Source organism: Erinaceus europaeus, chromosome 4, assembly GCF_950295315.1.
Source record: "Erinaceus europaeus chromosome 4, mEriEur2.1, whole genome shotgun sequence".
Lineage (NCBI taxonomy): Eukaryota > Metazoa > Chordata > Mammalia > Eulipotyphla > Erinaceidae > Erinaceus > Erinaceus europaeus.
The window spans coordinates 75,450,389-75,477,455 of NC_080165.1; the positions used below are offsets into that span (position 1 = coordinate 75,450,389).

A 27,067-nucleotide genomic window follows, 5' to 3' on the forward strand; every position below is an offset into this window, starting at 1 on the left:
CCCACTTTCCCGCATGCTTCTCTCAATTCATATCAAATAATATTGTATCCACCGATCGCAACCTAATCAATGCAACGAGTGCCACCCCAGCATGCTTCACTTCAGACTGTGTCCAGAGACTACAGGTGTGGAATGACAACCCTTCAGCTTCAACACTCGGGTGAGACCTTTCCTTTTATAGTATTCTCTAATTCCATTTCAAGTGTTCCACTCCCCAATAAAGTCCCCAAACCTAGATATAGATCAGGTCCCCTGAGATAGAGCATATGTTCACACGTGTCCATAAACCAGGGAAAAATATATACCTGAAAGCAGAAGTACACAAAAGTCTGCAGAGAGTACGCCCCCCATCTTCATCTGCACTATTCCAGCCTTTAGGTCCATGATTGTTCAACAATTTGTTTGGCTTTGTATGTTAACTCTCTTTTCAGTACCAGGTACCAGATGCCAGCATGATGCCAACCAGACTTCCCTGTACTGACGACCCCACCAATGTGTACTGGAGCTCCGCTTCCAAAGAGCCCCACCCTACTAGGGAAAGAGAGAGGCAGATTGGGAGTATGGATCGACCAGTCAATGCCCATGTTCAGCGGGGAAGCAATTACAGAAGCCAGACCTTCCACCTTCTGCAACCCACAATGATTTTGGGTCCATACTCCCAGAGGGATAGAGAATGCGAAAGCTATCAGGGGAGGGGATGGGATATCCCCGAGTGGTGGGAATTGTGTGGCATTGTACCCCTCCTAGCCTATGGTTTTGTTAATGTCTCTTTTCTTAAATAAATAAATAAATAAATAAATAAATAAATAAATAAATAAATAAAAATAAAGTTTACATTCTGCTTGGGAAAACCTTAATAAATCAAAGTTTAATCAAGCTCATCTGAGTCCTGCTCTTTACTAGGCCTTAACACTGGCCCCTGTTTTGTCCTGTCTTTGATCTATGTAGTTCAGTTTTAGCAAGCTTCATTATAAGTCAGTTTAGGGGATTCTTTCCCCTACTTCGTAATGATATCTGGTCAATTTCCCTAACTCATACCTTTCTTTTAGAAAGAATCCTTTTAGGGAGTCGGGCGGTAGCACAGCAGGTTAAGTGCACATGGCGCAAAGCGAAAGGACCAGCGTAAGGATCCCCGGCAGTCGCTTCACAGGTGGTGAAGCAGGTCTGCAGGTGTCTATTTTTCTCTCCTCCTCTCTCTCTTCCCCTCCTCTCTCTTCTTCTTCTAGCGTTTGCCCTTCTTCCATAGCCAGTCAACAGCATCAGGTTGAGCCTGATGTAAAGTTTCGAGACCTCCTTTGAATCTGGAGAGGTGGCAGTTGTTGACTATGTGGATCATATTATTTAAGCTCTTTTGTTTATGATCCTCCCCTGCCAGGGGACCATTCCTCACTTCCCCCCTTCCTTCACAGTATTTAAGAAATAAAAGTCAGATTTTCCTGGCAAAAAAAAAAAAAAAAAAGAATCCTTTTTCAAAAATTTTATAGGCTGCTTTTCTTATTTTTATTTATTTATTTTTTACATTTTAGAGAAAGAGAAATTGAGAGGAATATATATAAAGAGAGAGAGAGAAAGAGAGAGAGAGGACACCTGCAGTACTACTTCACCACACATGAAGCTTTCTCCCTGCAGGTGTGGACTGTGGGTTTGAACCCAGGAGCTTGTGCATTGTAATGTGTGTGCTCAGCTAGGTGCATCACCACCTGGCCCCTTAGCAAGAGTCCTCAACAGTCAGTTCAGCAGGCATTCACTCTCACACTTGAGGTCAACTTTTGGTAGTTTTCCAGCCATCAGTTGCATTATTCTGCTTGTTGACTTCTTACTTGTCCTTGTATTCAGAATTAAGCTCTCTCTCTTCTATTGAAACAGGGTTGAATTAATTTTACCCTTACTTATTTTTATTTTAAAAAAGGAAACACTGACAAAAACTGTCAGATAAGAGGGGTACAACTCTGAACAACAACAATAAAAAGCCAGGATTCTTGCGCTCAATCTTCTCACATACTACAATAAGGATGAAGCTGGAGAATCATGTTAAGAGAAATAAAGCAGAAGAAGAAGAATGAATACTAGATGATCTCACTCCCCATTTCCCCAAGCCCCGCCCCACTAGGGAAAGAGAGAGGCAGGCTGGGAGTATAGATCAACCTGCAAACACCCATGTTCAGCTGAGAAGCAATTACAGAAGCCAGACCTTCCACCTTCTGCACTCCATAATGACCTTGGGTCCATCCTCCTAGAAAGCTAAAGAATAGGAAAGCTATCAGGGGATGGGATGGGATGGGATGCGGAGTTCCAGTTGTGGGAATTGTGTGGAGTTGTACCCCTCTTATCCTATGGTTTTTGTCAGTGTTTCCTTTTTTAATTTTTTAACATTTATTTATTCCCTTTTCTGTTGCCCTTGATTTACTGTTCTAGTTATTATTGTTGTTATTTATGTCATTGTTGTTGGATAGGACAGAGAGAAACGGAGAGAGGACAGGAAGACAGAGAGGGTGAGAGAAAGATAGACACCTGCACACCTGATTTACTGCTTGTGAAGCTATTCCCCTGCAGATGAGGAGCCAGGGGCTCAAACCAGGATCCTTACTCTGGTCCTTGTGCTTTGTGCCACTTGCACTTAACCTACTGCGCTACAGCCCAACTACCTCAATGTTTCCTTTTTTACAAATACATTTTTTAAAAAGTAAATAACACAAAGCAAATAAGAGGGGATTAAAGAAAGGAGGTTGGGGGCCCAGAGCTTGACAATAAATGAGGGAGGGGGGCAATTAGCTGGTGGCTAAGTGGAACTGCAACCAATATTGGCAAGGTATGAAAGTAAGAGTGAAGGAGGAGAGAAATGCTATTTCAGTTACAGTACTCAAAAACAGCCTTTATGTGGAGGTGACATTTGTTGTTTCAAATAATCAAGCTATACAATAATCCAAAGGAGACATACTGGGGAGTGGAAGGAATAGACAGCAAGCACAAAATCTCCCAAGGTGAAAGGGGTGTTAAAAGAATTCTGGGAAGGCCAGGAGACAAAGTCAAAGTTAACGAGAGGTCATGGAATATAGAAAATTGCAGACCATGGTAATGATGAATAGAGTTTATTCTTAGTGCAATGAAAAGTCATTCACAAGTGTGTTAAGCAGATCAATGGTATCCCATACTGTTTAAAAATTCACTTTTGCTACAATGTAAAAAAAAACAAAACACTGTAGGCAGCAATGCTGGAAGCAGAAGAAATGCTTTGCATGCTAAAGAATAAGATGGTTAGGACAATCTGGTCACAGCAGAGATGGAGAGAAGTGATCAGTATGCATACACTGGGAGGCAGAACTTGCAGACATCCCAGAAAAGGAGTTAGGGAAAGAAGGCATCAAAGCTGAATTTTACTAGGCTTTAGTAACTGGCTAAGGGTTGCACTATTAGGAAGTTGAGAAATTTATTTTTAAAAGGCTTTCTTTTTATTGATGTGAAATGCTGAGAAAAATAAAAGTCATGACAATGAAATGACTGTGATAGACACCAAACATCTGTGAATTTAAAAAAGGCTATTGAACACCTCTAAACAAGTAATACTAAATCCCATGTTCTTAAGAACATATGAACTTTCAAAACTTTTTTTAAGAATAGAAGGTCACATTTTAGCATGCCATTCAGGAAAATGGTTGACTTAGGGAGTGGGCATTGGATTATGCTTTCTTCTTGACATATAATTGTCCCAGTTACAGATGATTAAGAATCATTACATACTATACATGTTGTGAAATACTGTTTTAGGCATAAAATAATAGATTATGATGTTAAAATCATTGTCTAACAAACTAAAACAAACCATAACTTGTAGTAGGAAAGAGACTAATCAGTAGTTAAGTCAGTTAAAAGACCTTGGTTTGATTTAAAGGATGGGATAATAATGCAGTCGATTACAAACTGATGTGAATATTGAGTGTAATTATAGTGTTATATAATAGGGTGAAGAGAATAACTCTCAGAAATGTCTAATTCTACAGGAGGTGCATAAGCCTTCAGAGATAGGGAGTTAGAAAAATCAGAAAAGGAAGAACATTAACATGCATAATGCTATGTAAATTGTTGTAAGCTTCTTACCTATAAGGTGGCTATACATAACAGTTATCTTGAAGGGATGACCAGAGAATCACAGCTTGTGAAAACGCCTAGCACTTGGTAGACATTTAATAAATGTTGTTTTTACTTTTACAGTCCAAGTTTAAGGAATATTTAATAGCTCATTCTGTTCAGTTTTGTATTCAGATTGATGGATCTGTAACAATGGTTTTGACTCACAAAGAGTAAAATGCAATAGAAAAAATACTGCATTTATCAGACTTCCACCTTTATGGTCACTGAAATAGGCCCATGTAACTTATTTCTACCTGTGACAAAGTACAAAGGCCATAGCATCATGATAGACATTGAAAAACAATAACTTTCTTTCTTCAAGTGCAATTTAACTTCTCATGTCAAACTGGTGCTGTTATCAATGGTTATTAAATACTGGAGATACAACACTCACCATTAAAGCATAAAGAACCAAATGGAAAAAACTCTACATTCAATATTAATTAAGATGGGCATCTATTACCAAGACTCTCCATAAAATTCATGAGGAAAAAGACTACAAACAGCAAGTAACTGACTGCATATTATATGGAGGGAGGAATTTATCTTACAACAAGTTGAAAAGTATAGAACAGTATTAAGGGCAGTGTTATAAAAACAGGTACATTATTAAATTAATTTATTGGAAAATTAGTTTATTAGAATTCTTATAGTTTGTAGAATCTTTAAAAATCAGATGCTACCAAATAATGTTCACAAAAATTTTAACCAGTCACTTCATTTGTTCCCCCCTTCTTCCACTGACTATATCTTATTTCCTTGCACTGGTACCAGCTGTTCCAAGTTGATAGCTCAGCTTTGTAACTTCAATATTTTTTTTGTATTCAGTAATACAGATTGAACTGGTATAGATTAATATGATTATTTTAGCAACATTCAGTTTGTGAGCCTCAAGTATTCTAAACATTGTATTCTTGTGAGACAGTTTCAGTAGGCAAAAGACTTGTCTTATCCCAAATGACATTAGTGTCCCACTGAGAAACTGAGCTACTTAAAAGTCTCCTTTAAAGAAGGTTTACACTTTCTGAAATGGATCTTTCCCATTTTGTAGGAAAGCTGAAACAGAAGAATTTATTAAAAGATACATGTACATCAATATGTATGCAAGAGGTAAAAAGTAAAGCTACAAAAGTGCTTTTGAATTTATTTTAGTAGAAATATTAAATTCTTCCCATTTTCTCTGACTTGAAAAGTACCTTGACTAGGGTGGTCAATTGAATACATTAACTATGCACTATAAAAGAATGCTTCTAGTTATAATCCGCATGATGGTCTGATTTTAATTCAAATTGAAATAGCTATCATCATAATAATCCTTCATTTCCCTAAGGATATATACCTGTATTTATTGAAAATCAGAGTGAAGTGTTATAAGTACTATATGATCTTTAGTTTGCAGATTCAGTTTATTTTAGCACTTAAAAAAAGAAAATGACAAATGTGGCATGATTTAATAGGATAAGATAGGTTTTTAATCAAACATGCAGGGTTAATGGCTGATTTTGTCATTTTCTAAATGAAAGTTGCTGAATTTCCTAAGCCTGTATTTCTTACCTCTTAAAAATAGCAATGCTATGTATCACCCCTACTCTCCTAGTCCATATAGTGAGATTAGAATAAAATTTCAAAACTCTCATGTAAACAGTTTATGATCTATAGCACAATTTTAATAGCACCATCACCAATGACGTAGTAGCAAGAGTCTTCAAAATTTTATTTCTACTGATAGCAGGAAAGAAAAAAAAATGAACTTGTGTTATTCTTTCTCATTTTCTCTTAGTCTTAATACCTGAATATCTTTAACAAATTTAGGGGAAAAGGAATATCATCTGCATATTAATTAAATAACTATGTGAGAAATGTTACTGTACTTTGTCATGCATTATGGTGTACCTAATAAGGTACATTAAACATTACTGGTGTAAAGAAATGATACTTTAGTGATTGATGGCATGTGAAAGACTCAATATTGTTATCAAAGAAGAAAGTTCACATTATCCCTTAAATTATGGGCTCTCAACAATTTGATCATATTGAGACATTGAGCTCAACAGTGGGTACCAGTCCCCACCTGCAGGGGAGAAGCTTCATGAATGTTGAAACAGTGCTGCAGGTATCTCACTGTTTCTCTCTATCTCCTGGATTTCTCAGGAAGACAGGGGGAGGGAGGGAGTGGAGCTATATGCTGGTATTATTTCTAGGGTTAAGTGTTAGCATATTTCTTTTTTGGAGGACCCTCCCAACCATTCAGGTATTCATATCCTTTGTAGGCAGATCCAAGGGATGTAATGATCAGTCCTTGAACCTGTTGTGATGTTTTACTACATCCAAGATAGTCATCATAATGCCTTTGCACCATGGGAAAACTAGATTTAACTTCCTTATTCTTATATTCATAAAACAGTTCATGTGGGCTTCAGAACCCTCCAAACCTTTTTGTGCAAGTAAAAAAAATAGAAAGAGTGGGAAAAAATTTTTCACTGTAGGCACTTTTCCAAGTAAAGTTAGTTTATACATAGTAAATGGTAAGTGTGGTGAACTGAAGAAAAATGTATACATTTTGGAAGGAACCTCAGATTTCGACAATTCTAATTTCATCATAAGATAGAAAGTGATGCTCTAGAAGTATGATCATCCTGAGATGAAGTGAAGGAGATGCTAGGACTTGAGAATACAGGAAAACATCTGCCTGAGGTTGAAGCACTGTTACTAGGAAGGTTAAATGATACAGGTAAACATTTTCCTTCCCATTGTTCCTTTTCATCACTGTGATGCTACCTATACAGACCCCTCAGTAGACAGAGGTCTGAGATAAGATGAAAAGTTGAAAGTGGGTAAGAACCAAAGCCATAGCAGACACATGAGTGTAAGAGAAAAAAAGACAAAGGAAGAATTTTAAAAAGTAACCTAGATATATAGCAAGAAAAAAACAACTGTTAAGAGTGAAACAATGTATGTAATATAAAACCAAAGAATATATATATATATATATATATATATATATATATATATATATATATATATTGATATTGATATTATGAAGCTAAAAACATTGTCATGGAGAAACTATCTTGAGACCCAGGATGATGCTTCAGTTTTCTATCATGGGACTTGTATGCCTTAGGACTCTGGCCCCAGAAATCTACTATCAGTTCTGGGTACTTCCATGTACCAGAATGTGTAGTATTCTAATCTCTCTATCTCTCAATAATTCTCTTTTACATGAGGACATAATTTTTAAAAAACTGGTTTGATTCTTAAGTTGCTTTGATTGCTTCTATCTCTCCCAAGAATCGTTGAATCTTAATAGTATTAGATTGCTAAGTAGCAAAATGCAAACAGAACATTAGAAAACAAAAGTTAGACTTACATCTTGTCCATTAATGCCAGCCAGACCTGGATCTCCTTTTTCTCCTTGCTCACCCTAGAGAGAAATAATTTATACAATGAAAAATGTTATATCTCTGAATCAGGGAGTGATACATCCAGTATAAAACATTGGATGCCATGTACAAGGACCTGGGTTCAACCCTCTGATCCTAGCCTGGAGGGGGGGAAGCTTCACACATGGTAAAATAGTACTGCAATTGTCTCTCTTTCACTACCTCTCTCTCCCTCCCCCTTTTCTCTCTGTTTCCACCATGAAAAAGAGATAGCCACTAGGATCAGTGGAGCTGTCATGCAGCTAACAATAACTCTAGTCACAAAACAGATAGAGATAAAGACAAAGAGGGCTGTGTAGTATGGTGGCACATTTGGTTGAGTGCACATGTTACAGTGCACAAGGACCCAGGTTTAAGTCTCTGGTCCCTACATATAGAGTAGTAAATTACTGTTGCAGGTCTCTCTCTCCCTACACCCTCTCTCTTTCTCTCCCCATTTCTCTCAATTTCTGGCTGTCTCTATTCAATACATAAAGATAATAATTTATTATTTTGAAAAAAAGAGACAGAGGCTGAGACAGATATACAGATAGATGGTAAGTAGATAGATGATAGACAGATATCGATAGATGTTTGAAAATCTTTTTTTAACAATTTTTTTTAACAATTGGCTGTCTTTGCTCAGGCTGCCTGAGTCAATCAGGAGCCTTCCAAGCTGCAGACTGACTGTTAGAGTTTTTTTCACTCTGATATATTATTATTATTATTATTATTATTATTATTATTATTATTATTATTATTATATATGCATGTCCCTTTCCACCCCTCCTTCAAGTTGACCAAAATTAACTTTTAGTGTATTTTCCATTGCTAGGTGACTGGCAGTCCTATCCATTGTGAGAGGAACTTGTTTCACTCTGCCTACCTCCTTTATCCACTCTCCCCCTTCTCCCTCCTCCTAGCTAGTTAAAAAAAAATACTCTTTCCATTCACTGCTCTTTTTTTTTTTTTTTCATTCGTGTCTTCTCTTTTTCCTTCCTCCTTCTTATGTGTTCTGAATATACTGATACTCAGTTGTGAATTATTTTGGGGAAGAAATCTGACTCAGAGTGGACTCTCTTTGTGTGTGTCTCTTCTCTACTTCCCTTTGTTCTCTTGCTACCCAATGAATTTACAGTGGACAGTATATTTGCATAATTGTCTACACTTGCTATCCCTTTTTTCTTTACTTTTTTCATATGAATTTGGTTGATATTTTTTTTTCTTGGACTGGAAGCATTGTTTAGCTAACTGGTATTGATTAAACTGCTTCAATCCTTGCTTCAGTTACTGTTGTAATATCTGAGGTTGGTGACTGCATTCGTCATAAAGGTATTTAGTATAGCGTGGCTTGTACTCAAAACACAACAAATGAAGAACAGAACATAAAAATAAAAAACACCTCAATAAAAAAATAATGGTTAAAATAAGAGCAAATAAAACTGCTACTACAATGAAAGAAGACGGGATCCCAGAAGAAACTAAAATCAGTCAGAAGTAGACATAGATAAGAAAAATTTCCAAGCAATAGTAAACTTAATGATCACAGAAATGAAGACAACTATAGAGAAAAGGGGTAGCAGAACTAGGGAAACAACAGATGGACCCTCAAGGAAAATACTAGTTACCTCGAGGTAATTAGAGAACTGAAAGCTGAAATACCTGAACTGAAGAAAGAAGCTGAGGGAAGGGAAAGCAGACTAACAGAAGCAGAAAATAGAATTAGCCAGACAGAGGATGAGCTAGAGAAAACTAAGAAAGAGGTAAAAGAGCTAAAAAAGACATTGAGAGACAATGAAAACAACAACAGAGACATGTGGGATTATCTCAAAAGAAGTAACATTCATATAATTGGCCTGCCAGAGGAAGAAAGAGAGGAAGGGGAAGCAAAAATTCTAGAGGAAATTATAGAAGAAAACTTCCCAGACATGAACAACAGAAAGGACATTTAAGATTCAAGAGGCCCAGAGAGTCCAAAACAGAATCAACCCAGACTTGAAGACACCAAGACACATCATAGTTACAATGAAAAGAGGTAAGGATAAAGAAAGGGTCCTAGAGGCTGCAAGAGAAAAACAAAAAGTCATATACAGGGGAAGACCCATAAGACAATCAGCAGACTTCTCCACTCAAACTCTAAAAGCCAGAAGAGAATGGAAAAATATCGAGCCCTGAATGAAAAAGGGTTTCAACCAAGGATAATTTATCCTGACAGACTTTCATTCAAACTAGATGGAGGGATCAAAACCTTCTCAGACAGACAAAAGTGAAAGGATGCAACCATTACCAAGCCTGCCCTGAAAGAGGTTCTAAAAGACCTCTTATAAACAAAAACATCACTATAATACTTGCAATATATCAGAGCAAATAAAAAATTGTTGAATAATGGCACTACAATACATAAAATCCATAATATCAATAAATGTCAATGGATTACATTCACCCATTAAAAGGCACAGAGTGGGAGGATGGATCAGAAAACATGGCCCAACCATATGCTGCTTGCAAGAATTCCATTTAACACAACAAGATAAACACAGACTTAAAGTGAAAGGATGGAAAACTATCATACAAGCTAATGGACCACAAAAAAAGGCAGGAACATCCATTATCATCTCTGACACAATAGATTTTACATTAAATAAAGTAATGAAAGATAATCAAGACCATTACATAATGATTAAAGGATCAATCAGCCAAGAAGACTTAACAGTTACTAACATATATGTACCCAATGAGGGACCATCTAAATACATCAAACACCTACTGAAAGAATTACAAAATACATCAGTAGTAATACAATAATAGTGGGAGACTTTAACATCCCACTCTCACACTTAAGACAGAGCAGCAAAGCAGAGAATCAACAAAGAAACAAGAGAATTGGGAGTTTGGTGGTAGCACAGCAGGTTAAGCATACGTGGCGCCAATCACAAGGACCAGCTTAAGAATCCCGGTTCAAACCCCTGGCTCCTCCCCTGTAGGGGAGTTGCTTCACAAGCAGTGAAGTAGTTCTGCAGGTATCTATCTTTCTTTTCCCCTTTCTGCCTTCCCCTTCTCTCTCCATTTCTCTCTGTCCTATTTAATGACAACATCAATGACAACAATAATAACAGCAACAATAAAAAACAATGGCAACAAAATGGAATAAATAAAAATATTAAAACAAAAAAGAAATAAGAGAATTAAATGAAGAGATGGAAAGACTAGACCTCCTGGACATTTTCAGAGTCCTACACCGCAAAAAAACAGAATACACATTCTTTTCAAATCCACACAACACATACTCAAGGATAGACCACATGTTAGGCCACAAAGACAGCATCAACAAATTCAACAGCACTGAAATCATCCCAAGTATCTTCTCAGACCACAGTGTAGTAAAGCTAACATTTAACAACAAACAGAAAATTACTAAAAGACACAGAATTTGGAAACTAAACAACATACTGCTTAAAAACCACTGGGTCAGAGAGACACTCAAGCAAGAAATTCAAATGTTCCTGGAAACAAATGAAAATAAAGACACAAGTTATCGAAATATTTGGGACACAGCTAAAGCAGTATTGAGAAGGAAACTCACAGCCATACAATCACATATTAAGGAATAAGAAAAAGCTCAAATAAACAACCTTACTGTATACCTTAAGGACTTAGAGGAAGAGGAACAAAGGAACCCTAAAGCAACCAGAAACACAGAAATCACTAAAATTAGATCAGAAATAAACAACATTGAAAATAAGAGAACCATACAAAAGAGCAATGAAGCCAAATGTTGGTTCTTTGAAAAATTAAACAAAATTGACAAACCCCTAGCCATACACACTAGACAAAAAAGGGAGAAGACTCAAATTAATAGAATTGTAAACGATAGAGGAGATATCAGAACTGACACCAGAGAAATCCAGAAAATCATGCAAAACTTCTAGGAAGGACTATACGCCACCAAGCTAGAGAATCTGGAAGAAATGGAAGAATTCCTAGAAACATATGCCCTTCCAAAACTGAACCAAGAACTACAAAACCTAAATACACCAATCACAGACAAAGAAATCGAAACCATTATTAAGAATCTCCTGAACAATAAAAGTCCTGGACCTGATGGCTTCACAAATGAATTCTACAAAACCTTCAAAAACAGTTAATACCCATACTTCTAAAGCTTTTCCACAAGATCGAAGAAACAAGAACACTCCCACCTCTATGAAGCCAACATCACTGTGATACCAAAAGCAGATAGGGACACAACAGAAAAGGAAAACTACAGACCAATATCTCTGATGAACAGAGATGCCAAAATATTAAACAAGATCGTGGCCAACCAAATACAGCAGTCTATCAAAAGGATTGTTCATCATGACCAAGTGGGATTTGTCCCAGGAATTCAGGCTGGTTCAATATCCGTAAGTCAATCAATGTCATTCACCACATCAGTAAAAGAAAAGCCAAAAAACACATGATTATCTCAATAGATGCAGAGAAAGCCTTTGACAAAATCCAACACCCATTCATTCTCCAAACACTTTAAAAAATGGGAATAGATGGGAAATTCATCAAGATCGTGGAGTCCATATATAGCAAACCTACAGACAGCATCAGACTCAATGGACAGAAGCTGAAAGCATTCCCCCTCAGATCAGGGACAAGACAGGGCTGTCCACTATCACCATTACCCTTCAACATAGTATTGGAAGTTCTTGCCATAGCAATCAGGCAAGAGAAAGAAATCAAAGGAATACAGACTGGAAGGGAAGAAGTCAAGCTCTCACTATTTGCAGATAATATGATAGTATACATAGAAAAACCTAAAGAATTCAGCAGAAAACTACTGGAAGTTATTTGAAAATATAGCAAGGTGACAGGCTACAGAATCAATCTACAAGAATCAGTGGCATTTCTTTATGCAAAATAAATCTGAAGAATAAGACATACAGAAATCTCTTCCATTTACTGTTGCAGGAAATCAATAAAATACCTAGGAATAAAGCTGACCAACGAAGTGGAAGACTTGTATACTGAAAACTATGAGTCACTATTCAAGGAAACAGAAACTGATACCAAGAAATGGAAAGACATCCCATGCTCATGGATTGGAAGAATAAATATCATCAAAATGAATATTCTCCCCAGAGCCATATACAAATTTAATGTGATATCCATCAAAGTTCCACCAAGCTTCTTTAATAGAATAGAACAAAAACTAAAATCTTTTATCTGGAACCAGAAAACACCTAGAATTGCCAAAACAATCCTAATGAAAAGAAACAGAAATGGAGGCATCACAGGCCAAGATCTGAAACTATATAATAAGGACATCATCATCTAAATAGCCTGGTACTGGAAAAAATAGGCACAAAGACCAGTGGAACAGAACTGAAACCCCGAACTAAACCCCCACACCTATGGACATCTAATCTTTGATAAGGGGGCCCAAAGGATTAAATGGAAGAAGGAGGCTCTCTTCAATAAATGGTACTAGGAAAACTGGGTTGAAACATGCAGAAGAATGAAACTGAACCACCTTATCTCACCAGAAACAAAAATCAACTCCAGATGGATCAAGGACATTGATGTTAGACCAGAAACTATCAAATACTTAGGGGAAAACATTGCTGGAACACTTTCCCACCTAAACCTCAAGGACATCTTTGATGAAACAAACCCAATTGCAAGAAAGACTAAAGCAGAAACAAACCAATGGGACTACATCAAAATGAAAAGCTTCTGCACAGCCAAGGAAACTATCACACAAACAAAGAGACCCCTCACAGAATGGGAGAAGATCTTCACATGCCATACATCAGACAAGAGACTAATAACCAAAATATACAAAGAACTCAGCAAACTTAGCAACAAAAAAGCAAATGACCCCATCCATAAATGGGCACAGGATATGAACAAAACATTCTCTTCAAGGGAGATCCAAAAGGCTAACAAACATATGAAAAACTGCTCTAGGTCGATGATTGTCAGAGAAATGCAAATAAAGACAACATTGAGATACCACCTCACCCTGTGAGAATGGCATACATCAAAAAGGACAGCAGCAGCAAATGCTGGAAAGGCTATGGGGACAGACGAACCCTTCTGTACTGCTGGTGGGAATGTAAATTGGTCCAGCCTCTGTGGATAGCAGTCTGGAGAACTCTCACAAGGCTAGACATGGACCTTCCATATGCCCCAGAAATTCCTCTCCTCGGGATATACCCCAAAGATTCCATAATGCCCAACCAAAAACATATGTGTACACTTATGTTTATAGCAGCACAATTCATAATAGCTAAAACCTGAAAGCAACCCAGGTGCCCAACAACAGATGAGTGGCTGAGAAAGCTGTGGTATATATACACAATGGAATACTATACAGCTATCAAGAACAATGAGCCCACCTTCTCTGACCCATCTTGGATGAAGCCAGAAGAAATTATGTTAAGTGAGCTAAGTCAGAAAGATAAAGATGAGTATGGGATGATTCCACTCATAAATAGAAGTTGATAAAGAAGAACAGAAAGGGAATCTAAAAGCCGGATTTGACTAAATCTGGAGTAGGGCACCAAAGTAAAAACCCTGGGTTGATGGTAAAGGTGGACATTCAGCTTCCTGTGGTGGTGGAGGGATATGTGGGGGTGTGCGGTGGTCTGGGACACAGTCTTTTGGTAGTGGGAATGGTGTTTATGTACACTCCTATTAATCTATAGTCATACAAATCACTAATTATTATATAAAAAGAAGATAAAGTAGAAACATGCAGGGCCAGGTGGGGGTACACCCAGTTGAGCACATACATTACCATGTTCAAGGACATGAGTTCAAGCCCCTGCTTTCCACTTGCAGGGTTGATCCTTTTAAGAGCAGTGTAAGAAGTCTGCAGGTATCTATATTTTTCTCACCCTCTTTATCTCCCTCTCTATTTCTCTCTGGCCTATCAAATAAAATAGAAAGAAAAAGAAGAAGAAACATGCTTCTTCAAGTCCAGTACTGGAAAATATAAGCAATGGATTTTTTTACACATAGATTTTATTGGGGGGAGTAATGGTTTACAGTACAGCTGTGACACTTTCCTCATCTCCAAATGATAGATGTCTAGGTTCTGGAAAGCACTCACACTCATACCGGTATACACTGGAACCCCAGTGCCCCTCTATCCCACCAGTCTTTTTCTTTCCCCACTCATTTGCTTTAGTACAATACACTACCCCCAGTCCAAATTTCACCTTATTTTCCTCTTATTTGTTTCTTAAGTTCCATCTGAAGCTGAAATATACAATGAATATTCAGCTGAAAAAAAATCAGTGGATTCTTAAAAGTATAATTTTAATATTCAGCTGAAAAAATATCAGTGGATTCTTAAAAGTATAATTTTAATGTAAAAAGTCAGTAGGAGACACTTTTCTGTTATCAGTAAAGTTAATATATGCAAGCACTGTTTTAAGTACTTTTTATTCCATAAAAAATCTAAATAAAAGATACTATTATTTTTGGTTTACAGGTGAGAGGATAAAGAGCAGATTACGGGAGTTGGGCGGTGCACAGTGGGTTAAGCGCACGTGGCGCAAAACTTAAGGACCAGCGGTAAGAATCAGGTTCGAGCCCCCAGCTCTCCACCTGCAGGGGAGTTGCTTCACAGCCGGTGAAGCAGGTCTGCAGGTGTGTCTATCTTTCTCTCCCCCTTTCTGTCTTCCCCTCCGCTCCCCATTTCCCTCTCCTATCCAACAACAACGACATCAATAACAGCAATAATAACTACAACAACAATGAAAAATAAGGGCAACAAAAGGGAAAATAAATAAATATTAAATAACTTTTCTAAATGTACAGAAGTTATCAGAGTTAATAATCTAATTTACTCGAGGTAAGAGTACACTAGAGTCTGTCCTTTGAAACTATTATACCCATATCCCCATGACAGATGTCTGCGGAACACACTTGCCCCCAGCATAGGACTTTTCCATCATCATGAACCAGGACTGGAACTTCATTGCTAACCCCTTCCTTCCTTCCCAGAGACGATTGCTTTGATGCAATACACCTCACCCAATCCAAATTTTGCTTTATTTTTTTCTTTTTATGTCCTTGTCTCTAAAGTTTCATGTTTACTATAAACCATTATCCCTCCAATGAAATGATGAAAATCTATAAAGATAATTTTTTTCCTTTTTATTTCTTTTTTGCTAACAGGATTAGCTCTGGGGCTCAATGCCTGTACATGAATTCAAAATTCATGGTGGGTATTTTTTTCCCTTCTATATGTAATAGGACAAAGAGAAATTGAGAAGGGAGAAGGAGGTAGGGAGTGAGGCAGAAAAATAAAGATAGTATTCTAAGTTCATGTACAATACAAACAAAATACATTGTGTATGAATTTCTGCAAAGTAGAATACAAACTCTCACAAAAATGCTCAGAGTAGGAAAAAAGAAACCTAAGCAAGTTTTCCATACAGGATAAATTCTGTGTAGTTGAGATCAATTGTTATATATTAAGTATATGGAACAGATTTGTGATATGAAATGTTGTGAAAGAATGAAGTAATATAATAAAGAGGTACTTTATTAGAAACTAATATTAAATTTTCATTTAAGTTAATGTTGAGTACCTTTGAGAGACATAAAATAATTTTAATTATTTTTAAATTTTTATTCATTAATTTTAAGCTAAATATTTTTACAAGTGAAACAGCTGGCAAAATCACTCACTTAGTATACTACTTTGCCATATACATAACCCAGGTTTGAACATGGCCCCTACCACACTGAAGGAAGTTTCCATGCTATGTTATCTCTCATTCTGTCTCTCTCTGTCTCTCTGTTACTAACTGAAAAGCAAAAAAATATTAGATGAACTGAAAAATATATAAGTGAGCATATCTCAGACCTGACAGTGACTAAATTAACTCTAAGTATGTAACCAAAAAGGAAATTCATATTATAAACTACATATATTTGACAAAGTATTAATTATAAAATTTAAAAGCAAGATATAAAGTAAGATAAAAATCAAATTACAAAATGAAGAAACATGATATGATGGCTTAATTTAATCCTTAATAATAAAGAACTTCTGTAATTCATGAAAAAAAAATAACCCAACTGCAGATTGAACAAATGATATGCTAGGTAATTCACCTGAACACAAAGGAAATACTAGATGACAATTACTAATATATTAACAGGAATTAATCCACCAGTTTACATGGGGACTCTGTGAGCTTTATATCTTCCTCATTATAAATTCTATCAGTCTTTTAATAAAAGCAGTGAAAAATCTATATCCAGACAAAAACAAAAATGATATACAAGTGTTGCATTCTTAAATTCTCAACAAAGAAATCTGACAACAGTAAGCAGCTGCTCCTTTTTCTCTATTGAGAAGAAAATGAGTAAAAATAAAATGACACTATTAAAGATTTAATCTAGAATTAAATACAACTTATTTGACATCTTAGGTTGTTAGAGACTAAATGTATGTATATTGCTTCTTAGTGTTTGGATATGTTCAGAAGCAGAAAAAGATTAAAAACAAAATAAAAGAACATCTCTGAAGATCTATTTGGAAACAAAAGCTTCAGTCTAGTCTGATAGAAACTTAAATATAATCGAAGCTAAAGGAATGACAATAAATAAGAAAGAGATTACATTTAAAAATTTTTTCCAATACCCATTATTTGATCAAGCTAATTTCAGAACTAGCAGCCAGGGAGGCAGTGAAGTAAATGAAGTATTGGTCTTGCAAGATTGAAGTCCCCTGAGTTTAATCCTCCCTTGTTAGTAAATAATAAAATTTTTAAAAAGTTTCAAAAATGACACAAAAATTTAATGTCCTTTTAATCAAAACTGTGATGGTCTGGCATTGATCAGATTACATTCAGGTAATGAATGAAACCCTTTTATAGAGTCTGAGTTAATCAATTTTTAACAAAAAAAATCAGAGTTACTAACTTTACTAACATTTATTTATTTTCATGATATATGGTGAGACAGAGGAACCAAAGTACTGCTCCACTATGGCATATGGTGGTGCTGGAGACTGACTCTGGAGCCTCACAGGCCTCAGACATGTAAGTCCAGTGAGCTGTCACTGTAGTATAAATAAATCTAAAAATAAAAAAAAAGAATCAACTTGTTTCTGGGTTATTGATTCACCCTAGAGTATTATGGTATAACTGGACAACAGGTACAATTATAAATTCACATCAACTGCCTTCATTATAGGTCCTTAAACCATTATATTCCCTTAAAGTTCTTGGAATTAAGGCTTATATTCTGATGTTCAAATAACCTTGAAAAGAAAACAGAAGCCATGAAGTATCTATTTATTAGGCATGGCTTACATAGCAAAGAACTCTGAGATATTCATAACATTCATTATATGAACAATATGTCTTATTTAATTATTGATGAGAACTTAATTGTGTGAATATTTTATTCATCTATTGAAAGAAATTTGCATTGTTTCCATTTTGAGACTAATGTTAATAAAGCTGTTAGACGCTTATATGCACTAGTATTTTGCAATGTGCTCTTATTTTGGGTAAATATGCTAGTAAAACTGCCAGGCCACAACAATTTCATAGCATAAACATATAGTTAGCTATACATTTCCCTTAAAAACTACTGCCAGCAGTGAGTCGGGCGGTAGCACAGTGGGTTAAACGCACTTGGCGCAAAGCACAAGGACCTGCCTAGGGATCCCAGTTCAAATCTTCAACTCCCCACCTGCGGGGGGGGGGGTCGCTTCACAAGCGATGAAGCAAATCTGCAGATGTTTCTCTTTCTCTCCCCCTCTCTGACTCTCCCTCCTATATCCATTTCTCTCCGTTCTGTCCAACAACGACAACATCAATAATAATAGCAATAATAACTACAACAATAAAAGCAAGGGCAACAAAAAGGGAAAATGAATAAATATTTAAAAAATCTTGGGGTTCCAGGAAGATGGCAGACTGAGAAGCTTCTAGCAGCGTGTGCTCTGATCACATCTTCTGGAAACGGTAGGATTTTCTGCCTTTAGCAGGCCAGTCAATAAGGGGTCCTAGTGGTGACACCAAAGAGGTGACTATAATTTAATTTGGGTTAAGAATTAGAGTAAAGGTGGCACGGACTAGCGGACGGGCTGCTCCAGACTTCCCAGGCGGCGGTGGGCAAGGCAGGTGCGCCGGGCATTGTCGTCCACCCGGGAAGGCGGCTCCTCCGCCGGTTGCAGAGTGCTGCTGGGCGGCCGGCAGAGGACCCGGAGGGAGCACTATAGCTCGGGGGCTTTCTCTTGGGACTCTCCAGGGATCACCGCGACCCTGAGGGCAGATCCAAAGACTTCTTAAGTATAGCTCTCATTGGATCAAAGGACTTGGAGCTAGTTTTCATTTTCGAGAAATCCTTTAAAAAAGTCTGGAGGGGGGGTTTCCCGTAAGATGGCGGACTGAGAAGCTGCTAGCCGCTGAGCTCCGAGCATATCCCCTGGAAACAGTAGGATTTTGTGCCTTTAGCAGGCCAGCCAATAAGGGGCCATAGCAGTGACACCAAGGAGGTGACTATAACTTAATTTGGGTTAAGAGTTAGAGTAGGGAAAAAAAATTCTTTCTTCATCCTTTTAATTTTCAAGCACGCCTCCTTCCCCCCCCAAGCAGTCCCTGGGGACCAGCTCCTAGCAGGATACCCCACACCACCAAACAGGGTGCTTTTCTGAATTCACTGATACACATTTGGGAATTTCCTTGCACTGCTCTTTAATTACAACTCTTTTTCTTATCTTCTCCCTTTTCTCTCTCTTGTCTCTCTCTCTCTCTCTTTTTTTTAATCTTGTCATACACTTCTTCCTTCTTCTTTGCCTTTCTGAATTTGTGAATTATTTTGGGGAAGAAATCTGACTCAGAGTGGACTCTCTATGTGTGTATCTCTGCTCTAGTTCCCTTTCCCCTCTTGTTACCCCTAGAATATACACTGGATAGTAGATTTGCATAACTGTCTATTCTTGCTATCCTCTCTTTCTTTTCTCTTTCTTCACTGGGATTTGGTTACTATTTTTTCACGGACTGGAGAAATTGTTTAGCTAACTGGTAACGATTAAACTACTTCAATACTTACTTCAGTTGCTACTGTAATTCCAGAGGTAGGTGAGTGAAATTGTCATAAAGGTATTTAGTACAGTGTTACTTGTACTCAAGACACAACAACTGAGGAACAACAGAGCATAAAAAAAAGAAACACATAAATCAAAAAAATGGGTAGATCAAAAACAAATAAAACTGCTACTCCAATGAATGAAGACAAGAGCCCAGAAGAAACTACAAATCAGTCAGAAGTAACCATAGATAAGAAAAGTATGCAAGCAATAATAAACTTATTAATCACAGAAATGAAAACAACATTGGAGGAAAGGAATGGCAGTATTAGGGAAACAATAGTTGAGACCCCCAAGGAAAATACTGATTATCTTGAGGCAATTAGAGAACTGAAAGCTGAAATAGCTGTAATAAAGAAAGAATCTGAGGCAAGGGAAAGCAGACTAACAGAAGCAGAAAACAGAATTAGTCAGACAGAGGATGAGTTAGAGAAAACAAAGAAAGAGGTGAAAGAGCTTAAAAAGAGATTGAGAGACACTGAAAACAACAACAGAGACATATGGGATGATCTCAAAAGAAGTAACATTCGTATAATTGGCCTGCAGAGGAAGAAAGAGAGGAAGGGGAAGCAAACATTCTAGAGGAAATAATAGAAGAAAACTTCTCAGACCTGAATAACAGAAAGGATATCAAGGTTCAAGAGGCCCAGAGAGTACCAAACAGAATCAACCCAGACCTGAAGACACCAAGACACATCATAGTCACAATGAGAAGAAGTAAGGATAAAGAAAGGATCCTAAAGGCTGCAAGAGAGAAACAAAAAGTCACATACAAGGGAAAATCCATAAGATTATCTGCAGACTTCTCCACTCAAACTCTAAAAGCCAGAAGGGAGTGGCAAGATATCTATCAAGCCCTGAATGAAAAAGGGTTTCAAACAAGGATAATATATCCTGCTAGACTTTCATTCAAACTAGATGGAGGGATCAAAACCTTCTTAGATAAACAACAGTTAAAGGAGGCAACCATCACCAAACCGGCCCTGAAAGAGGTACTAAAAGGCCTCTTATAAACAAGAACATCACTATAATACTTGCAATATATCAGAGCAAACAAATTTTTTTTAGAACAATGGCACTACAATACATTAAATCCATAATATCAACAAATGTCAATGGCTTAAACTCACCCATCAAAAGGCACAGGATGGGGGGATGGATCAGAAAACATAACCCAACCATATGCTGCTTGCAAGAATCCCATCTGTCACAACAAGATAAACACAGACTTAAAGTGAAAGAATGGAAAACTATCATACAGGCTAACGGACCACAAAAAAGGGCAGAAACAGCCATTCTCATCTCAGACACGATAGATTTTAAATTAAATAAAGTAATAAAAGATAGGCAAGGACATTACATAATGATTAGAGGATCAATCAGCCAAGAAGACTTAACAATTATTAACATCTATGCACCCAATGAGGGACCATCTAAATATGTCAAGCACTTACTGAAAGAATTTCAAAAATACATCAATAGTAATACAATAATAGTGGGAGACTTCAATAACCCACTCTCACACTTAGACAGATCAACAAAGCAGAGAACCAATAAAGATACAAGAGAATTGTATGAAGAGATAGACAGACTAGACCTCTTGGACATTTTCAGACTCCTCCACCCCAAAAAACTGGAATACACCTTCTTTTCAAATCCACATAACACACACTCAAGGATATACCACATGTTAGGACACAAAGACAGCATCAATAAATTCAAGATCATTGAAATAATCCCAAGTATCTTCTCAGACCACAGTGGAGTAAAACTAACATTTAACAACAAACGGAAAATTATTAAAAGACACAGAATTTGGAAACTAAATAACATGCTCCTTAAGAAGCACTGGGTCAGAGACTCACTCAAACAGGAAATTCAAATGTTCCTGGAAACTAATGAAAATGAAGACACAACCTATCAAATATTTGGGACACAGTAAAGCAGTACTGAGAGGGAAACTTACAGCCATACAATCACATATTAAACACCAAGAAGAAACTCAAATGAACGACCCTACTGCACACCTCAAGGACTTAGAGGAAGAGGAACAAAGGAACCCTAAAGCAACCAGAAGGTCAGAAATCACTAAAGTTCGAGCAGAAATAAACAACATCGAAAATAAAAGAGCCATACAAAAGATCAATGAAGCCAAATGTTGGTTCTCTGAAAAATTAAACATAATTGACAAACCCCTAGCCAGAGTCACCAAACAAAAAAGAGAGAAGACTCAAATTAATAGAATTGTAAACGATGGAGGAGATATCACGACTGACACCACAGAAATCCAGAGAATGCTGCGAAACTTCTATAAAGAAGTATATGCCACCAAGCTAGAGAATCTGGAAGAAATGGAACAATTCCTAGAAACCTATGCACTTCCAAAACTGAACCAAGAAGAACTACAAAATCTAAATGCACCAATCACAGACAAAGAAATTGAAACCGTTATTAAGAATCTCCCCAACAACAAAAGTCCTGGACCAGATGGCTTCTAAACGAATTCTACAAAACTTTCAGGAAACAGTTAATACCCATACTTCTTAACTATTCCATAAGATTGAAGAAACAGGAATACTCCCTTCCACCTTTTATGAAGCCAACATCACCTTGATACCAAAAGCTGATAGAGACAGAACTAAAAAGGAAAACTACAGACCAATATCTCTAATGAACATAGATGCCAAAATATTAAACAAGACTTTGGCCAACCGGATACAGCAACACATCAAAAAGATTGTTCATCATGACCAAGTGGGATTCATCCCAGGAATGCAAGGCTGGTTCAACATCCTTAAGTCAATCAATGTCTTTCACCACATCAATAAAAGCAAAGCCAAAAACCACATGATTATCTCAATAGATGCAGAGAAAGCCTTTGACAAAATCCAACACCCATTCATGCTCAAAACTCTACAAAAAATGGGAATAGATGGGAAATTCCTCAAGATAGTGGAGTCTATATATAGCAAACCTACAGCCAACATCATACTCAATGGACAGAAGCTGATAGCATTCCCCCTCAGATCGGGGACTAGACAGGGCTGTCCACTGTCACCGTTACTCTTCAACATAGTATTGGAAGTTCTTGCCATAGCAATCAGGCAAGAGAAAGAAATCAAAGGAATACAGATTGGAAGGGAAGAAGTCAAGCTCTCACTATTTGCAGATGATATGATATTATACATAGAAAGACCTAAAGAATCCAGTAGAAAATTACTGGAAGTTATTAGGCAATATAGCAAGGTATCAGGCTACAAAATCAATGTACAAAAATCAGTGGCATTTCTTTATGCAAACACTAAATCTGAAGAAGACATCCAGAAATCACTCCCATTTACTGCTTCAGCAAAATCAATCAAATACCTAGGAATAAAGTTGACCAAAGAAGTGAAAGACTTGTCTGCTGAAAACTATGTGTCGCTACTCAAGGAAATAGAAACTGATACCAAGAAATTGAAAGATATCCCATGCTCATGGATTGGAAGAATAAATATCAGAAAAATGAATATTCTCCCCAGAGCCATATACAAATTTAATGCAATACCCATCAAAGTTCCACCAAGCTTCTTTAAGAGAATAGAACAAACACTACAATCATTTATCTGGAACATGAAAACATCTAGAACTGCCAACACCATCTTAAGGAAAAGAAACAAAAATGGAGGCATCACACTCCCAGACCTTAAACTATATTATAAAGCCATCATCATCAAAACAGCATGGTACTGGAACAAAAATAGGCACACAGACCAGTGGAACAGAATTGAAAGCCCAGAAGTAAATCCCAACACCTATGGGCATCTAATCTTTCATAAGGGGGCCCAAAGGATTAAATGGAAAAAGGAGGCTCTCTTCAATAAATGGTGCTGGGAAAACTGGGTTGTAACATGCAGAAGAATGAAATTGAACCACTTTATCTCACCAGAAACAAAAACCAACTCCAAATGGATCAAAGACCTAGATGTCAGACCAGAAACAATCAAATAGTTACAGCAAAACATTGGTAAAACACTTTCCCACCTACACCTCAAGGACATTGTTGATGAATCAAACCCAATTGCAAGGAAGACTAAAGCAGAAACAAACCAATGGGACTACATCAAATTGAAAAGCTTCTGCACATCCAAAGAAACTATTAAACAGAGAGACCCCTCACAGAATGGGATAAGATCTTCACATGCCATACATCAGACAAGAAACTAATTACCAAAATATATAAAGAGCTCAGCAAACTTAGCACCAAAAAAGAAAATGACCCCATCCAAAAATGGGCAGAGGATATGAACAAAATATTCACCTCAGAGGAGATCCAAAAGGCTAACAAACATATGAAAAACTGCTCTAGGTCTCTGATTGTCAGAGAAATGCAAATTAAGACAACACTAAGATACCACCTCACTCCTGTAAGAATGGCATACATCAAAAAGGACAGCAGCAACAAATGCTGGAGAGGATGTGGGGACAGAGGAACCCTTTTACATTGCTGGTGGGAATGTAAATTGGTCCAGCCTCTGTGGAGAGCAGTCTGGAAAACTCTCAGAAGGCTAGACATGGTCCTTCCATATGATCCAGTAATTCCTCTCCTCGGGTTATACCCCAAGGACTCCATAATACCCAACAAAAAAGAGGTGTGTACTCCTATGTTCATAGCAGCACAATTCATAATAGCTAAAACCTGGAAGCAACCCAGGTGCCCAACAACAGATGAGTGGCTGAGAAAGCTGTGGTATATATACACAACAGAATACTATGCAGCTATCAAGAACAATGCACCCACCTTCTCTGACCCATCTTGGACAGAGCTAGAAGGAATTATGTTGAGTGAACTAAGTCAGAAAGATAAAGATGAGTATGGGATGATCCCACTCATCAACAGATGTTGACTAAGAAGATCTGAAAGGGAAACTAAAAGCAGGACCTGATCAAATTGTAAGTAGGGCACCAAAGTAAAAGCCCTGTGGTGAGGGATAGACATGCAGTTTCCTGGGCCAGTGTGGGGTTGGAGTGGGCAGGAGGGATGGGTCACAGTCCTTTGGTGGTGGGAATGGTGTTTATGTACACTCCTAGAAAAATGTAGACATATAAATCAGTAGTTAATTAATATGAGAGGGGGAAAATCAATTTGTATGTCTCAAAGTTTCTCAAAACACAAACTGAATCTTTTTAATATATAGGCTGTGTATTTGATATGTGGACTCTCTCAAAAGCCTAGACCAAGTAGATTAGAAGCATCCAATAGCACAGCTATATACAAGATACTGGGTACTGTACAGCAAACCCTAACAAAAGGACTTTTCAAAGTTAACCCAATTACCAAATAATGTGACGATAACATTAACTATTGATTGTCTTTTTGAACCCTAAGACAGCAGGAACCTCACATCTCCACTATAGAGCCCCTACTTCCCCCAGTCCTAAAACCCTTGGATAGGGCCCACTTTCCCGTATGCATCTCCCAATCCAAACCAAACAATATTGCATCCGCCGATCACAACCTAAGCAACGCAACGATTGCTACCTCAACATGCTTCACCTCAGACTGTGTCCAGAGACTTCACGTGTGGAATGACAACCCTTCAGCTTCATTACTCGGGTGAGACCTTTCCTTTTATAATACACTCTAATTACATCTCAGGTGGTTCACTTTCTAACAAAGTCCCATAACCTAGCTATACACCAGTTTCTGTGAGAGAGAGCTTATGTTCACACGTACCCATAAACTACTGCAAAATATATACCTGAAAGCAGAAGTACACTAGAGTTTGCAGTGAGTACCTCCCTAACACTTCCTCTCCACTATTCCAAGCTTGGGATCCATGATTGCTCAACAAATTGTTTGGCTTTGTATGTTAACTCTCTTTTCAATCACCAGGTTCCAGATGCCACCAGGATGCTGGCCAGGCTTCCCTGGATTGAAGACCCCACCAATGTGTCCTGGAGCTCAGCTTCCCCAGAGACACACCCTACTAGGGAAAGAGAGAGGCAGACTGGGAGTATGGACCAACCAGTCAACGCCCATGTTCAGCGGGGAAGTAATTATAGAAGCCAGACCTTCTACCTTCTGCAACCCTCAACGACCCTGGGTCCATGCTCCCAGAGGGATAGAGAATGGGAAAGCTATCATGGGAGGGGGTGGGTTATGGAGATTGGGTGGTGGGAATTGTGTGGAGTTGTACCCCTCCTACCTTATGTTTTTGTTCATTAATCCTTTCTTAAATAAAAAATTTAAAAAAAAAGAAAATGGGAAAGCTATTGGGGAGGGGACAGTATATAGAGATTGGGTGGCAGGAATTGTGTGGAGTTGTACCCCCCCATCCTATGATTTTGTTACTGTCTCCTTTCTTAAATAAAATTAAATTTAACTTAAAAAAATCTTTAAAAATACTGCCACCATTTTTCAAAAAATCTGTGCTGTTTTCTGTTCTGCTTAAATATATCATACAATCATTTATGTTTATTATTTACTTGTTTATTTATGATTAATCATTTATTTATGATGAATCGTAATTGCAAGGTTAGAGGGTTACAGGAAATATTTCCATACCACACCAACCACCAAAATCTTGTGCCCTTACCCTCCCAATGATGAGCACCATAGTTCTCACAAAGTCTTAGAGACTCTTTTTTTTTTTTTTCAGGATCATTAATTCTAGTTCTCTAGATTCTACATGAGTAAGACTATCTCATAGGTAACTTTCACCTGTTTACTTATTCCACTAAGCATAACCACCTCTAGTTCCATCCACTTTGACCCAAAGGACACTATCACTCTCCACCACCCCCGCCGAATAGTAGTGCATGGAGTATATATCCCATAACCAAAAATGTGCTCTGTTAGGTAGCTTCCAAGATGATGCCAGCTACCCATACAAACTGCTTCTGGCCTAAGCGTTTCTATAACTCCTCCCTTTCTCACCCCCTATGCACAGATGCTGGAATCCACTAATTTAACAGTTTCATAATAATATAATTGATATAACATAATATGTAAAATTGTGTCCACTTTTTTACATGTTTAGTTCAGTAAATTTTCATTAATTTTTATCATTATGCAATCATTGCCATAACTCAAAATTAAAACACCCAATACTGATAAATTCCTTTGCGTTCATCTGTATTCAGTTCCCTCTCAAACCTTGAGGCCCAGACATACGAAAAAGTATGCTGAATATGAGTCCCAGTTCAAATTGATGGGGTTTACAGTTAACAATATTTATATACTTTTTCCATAATTTGGAACTACTCTCTGCCCTGATAGCAAAGTCATGGGCCCCTTGGAATATACCTAAAATAGATTTACTAGCCTTTTCCGAAATGGAGACTCTAACTCTCATCTGCTATAGTCTTACTTTTAGATTCCTTATTATTAAAAAATTTGTTCTGATTTATATCTTAATGC

The 27,067-nt window shown here is 37.4% G+C and overlaps 1 protein-coding gene across 1 annotated transcript in view; it reads right to left on the reverse strand.

Annotated features, from left to right (window-relative positions):
* The window catches only part of COL19A1 (collagen type XIX alpha 1 chain), a 388,031-nt gene that overhangs the window by 213,008 nt on the left and 147,956 nt on the right, over positions 1–27,067 (reverse strand). Inside the window, exon 12 of the mRNA XM_060190822.1 lies at positions 7,499–7,552. Coding sequence (XP_060046805.1) covers positions 7,499–7,552 — 54 coding nt within the window. The remainder of the gene's footprint in view (positions 1–7,498; positions 7,553–27,067) is intronic.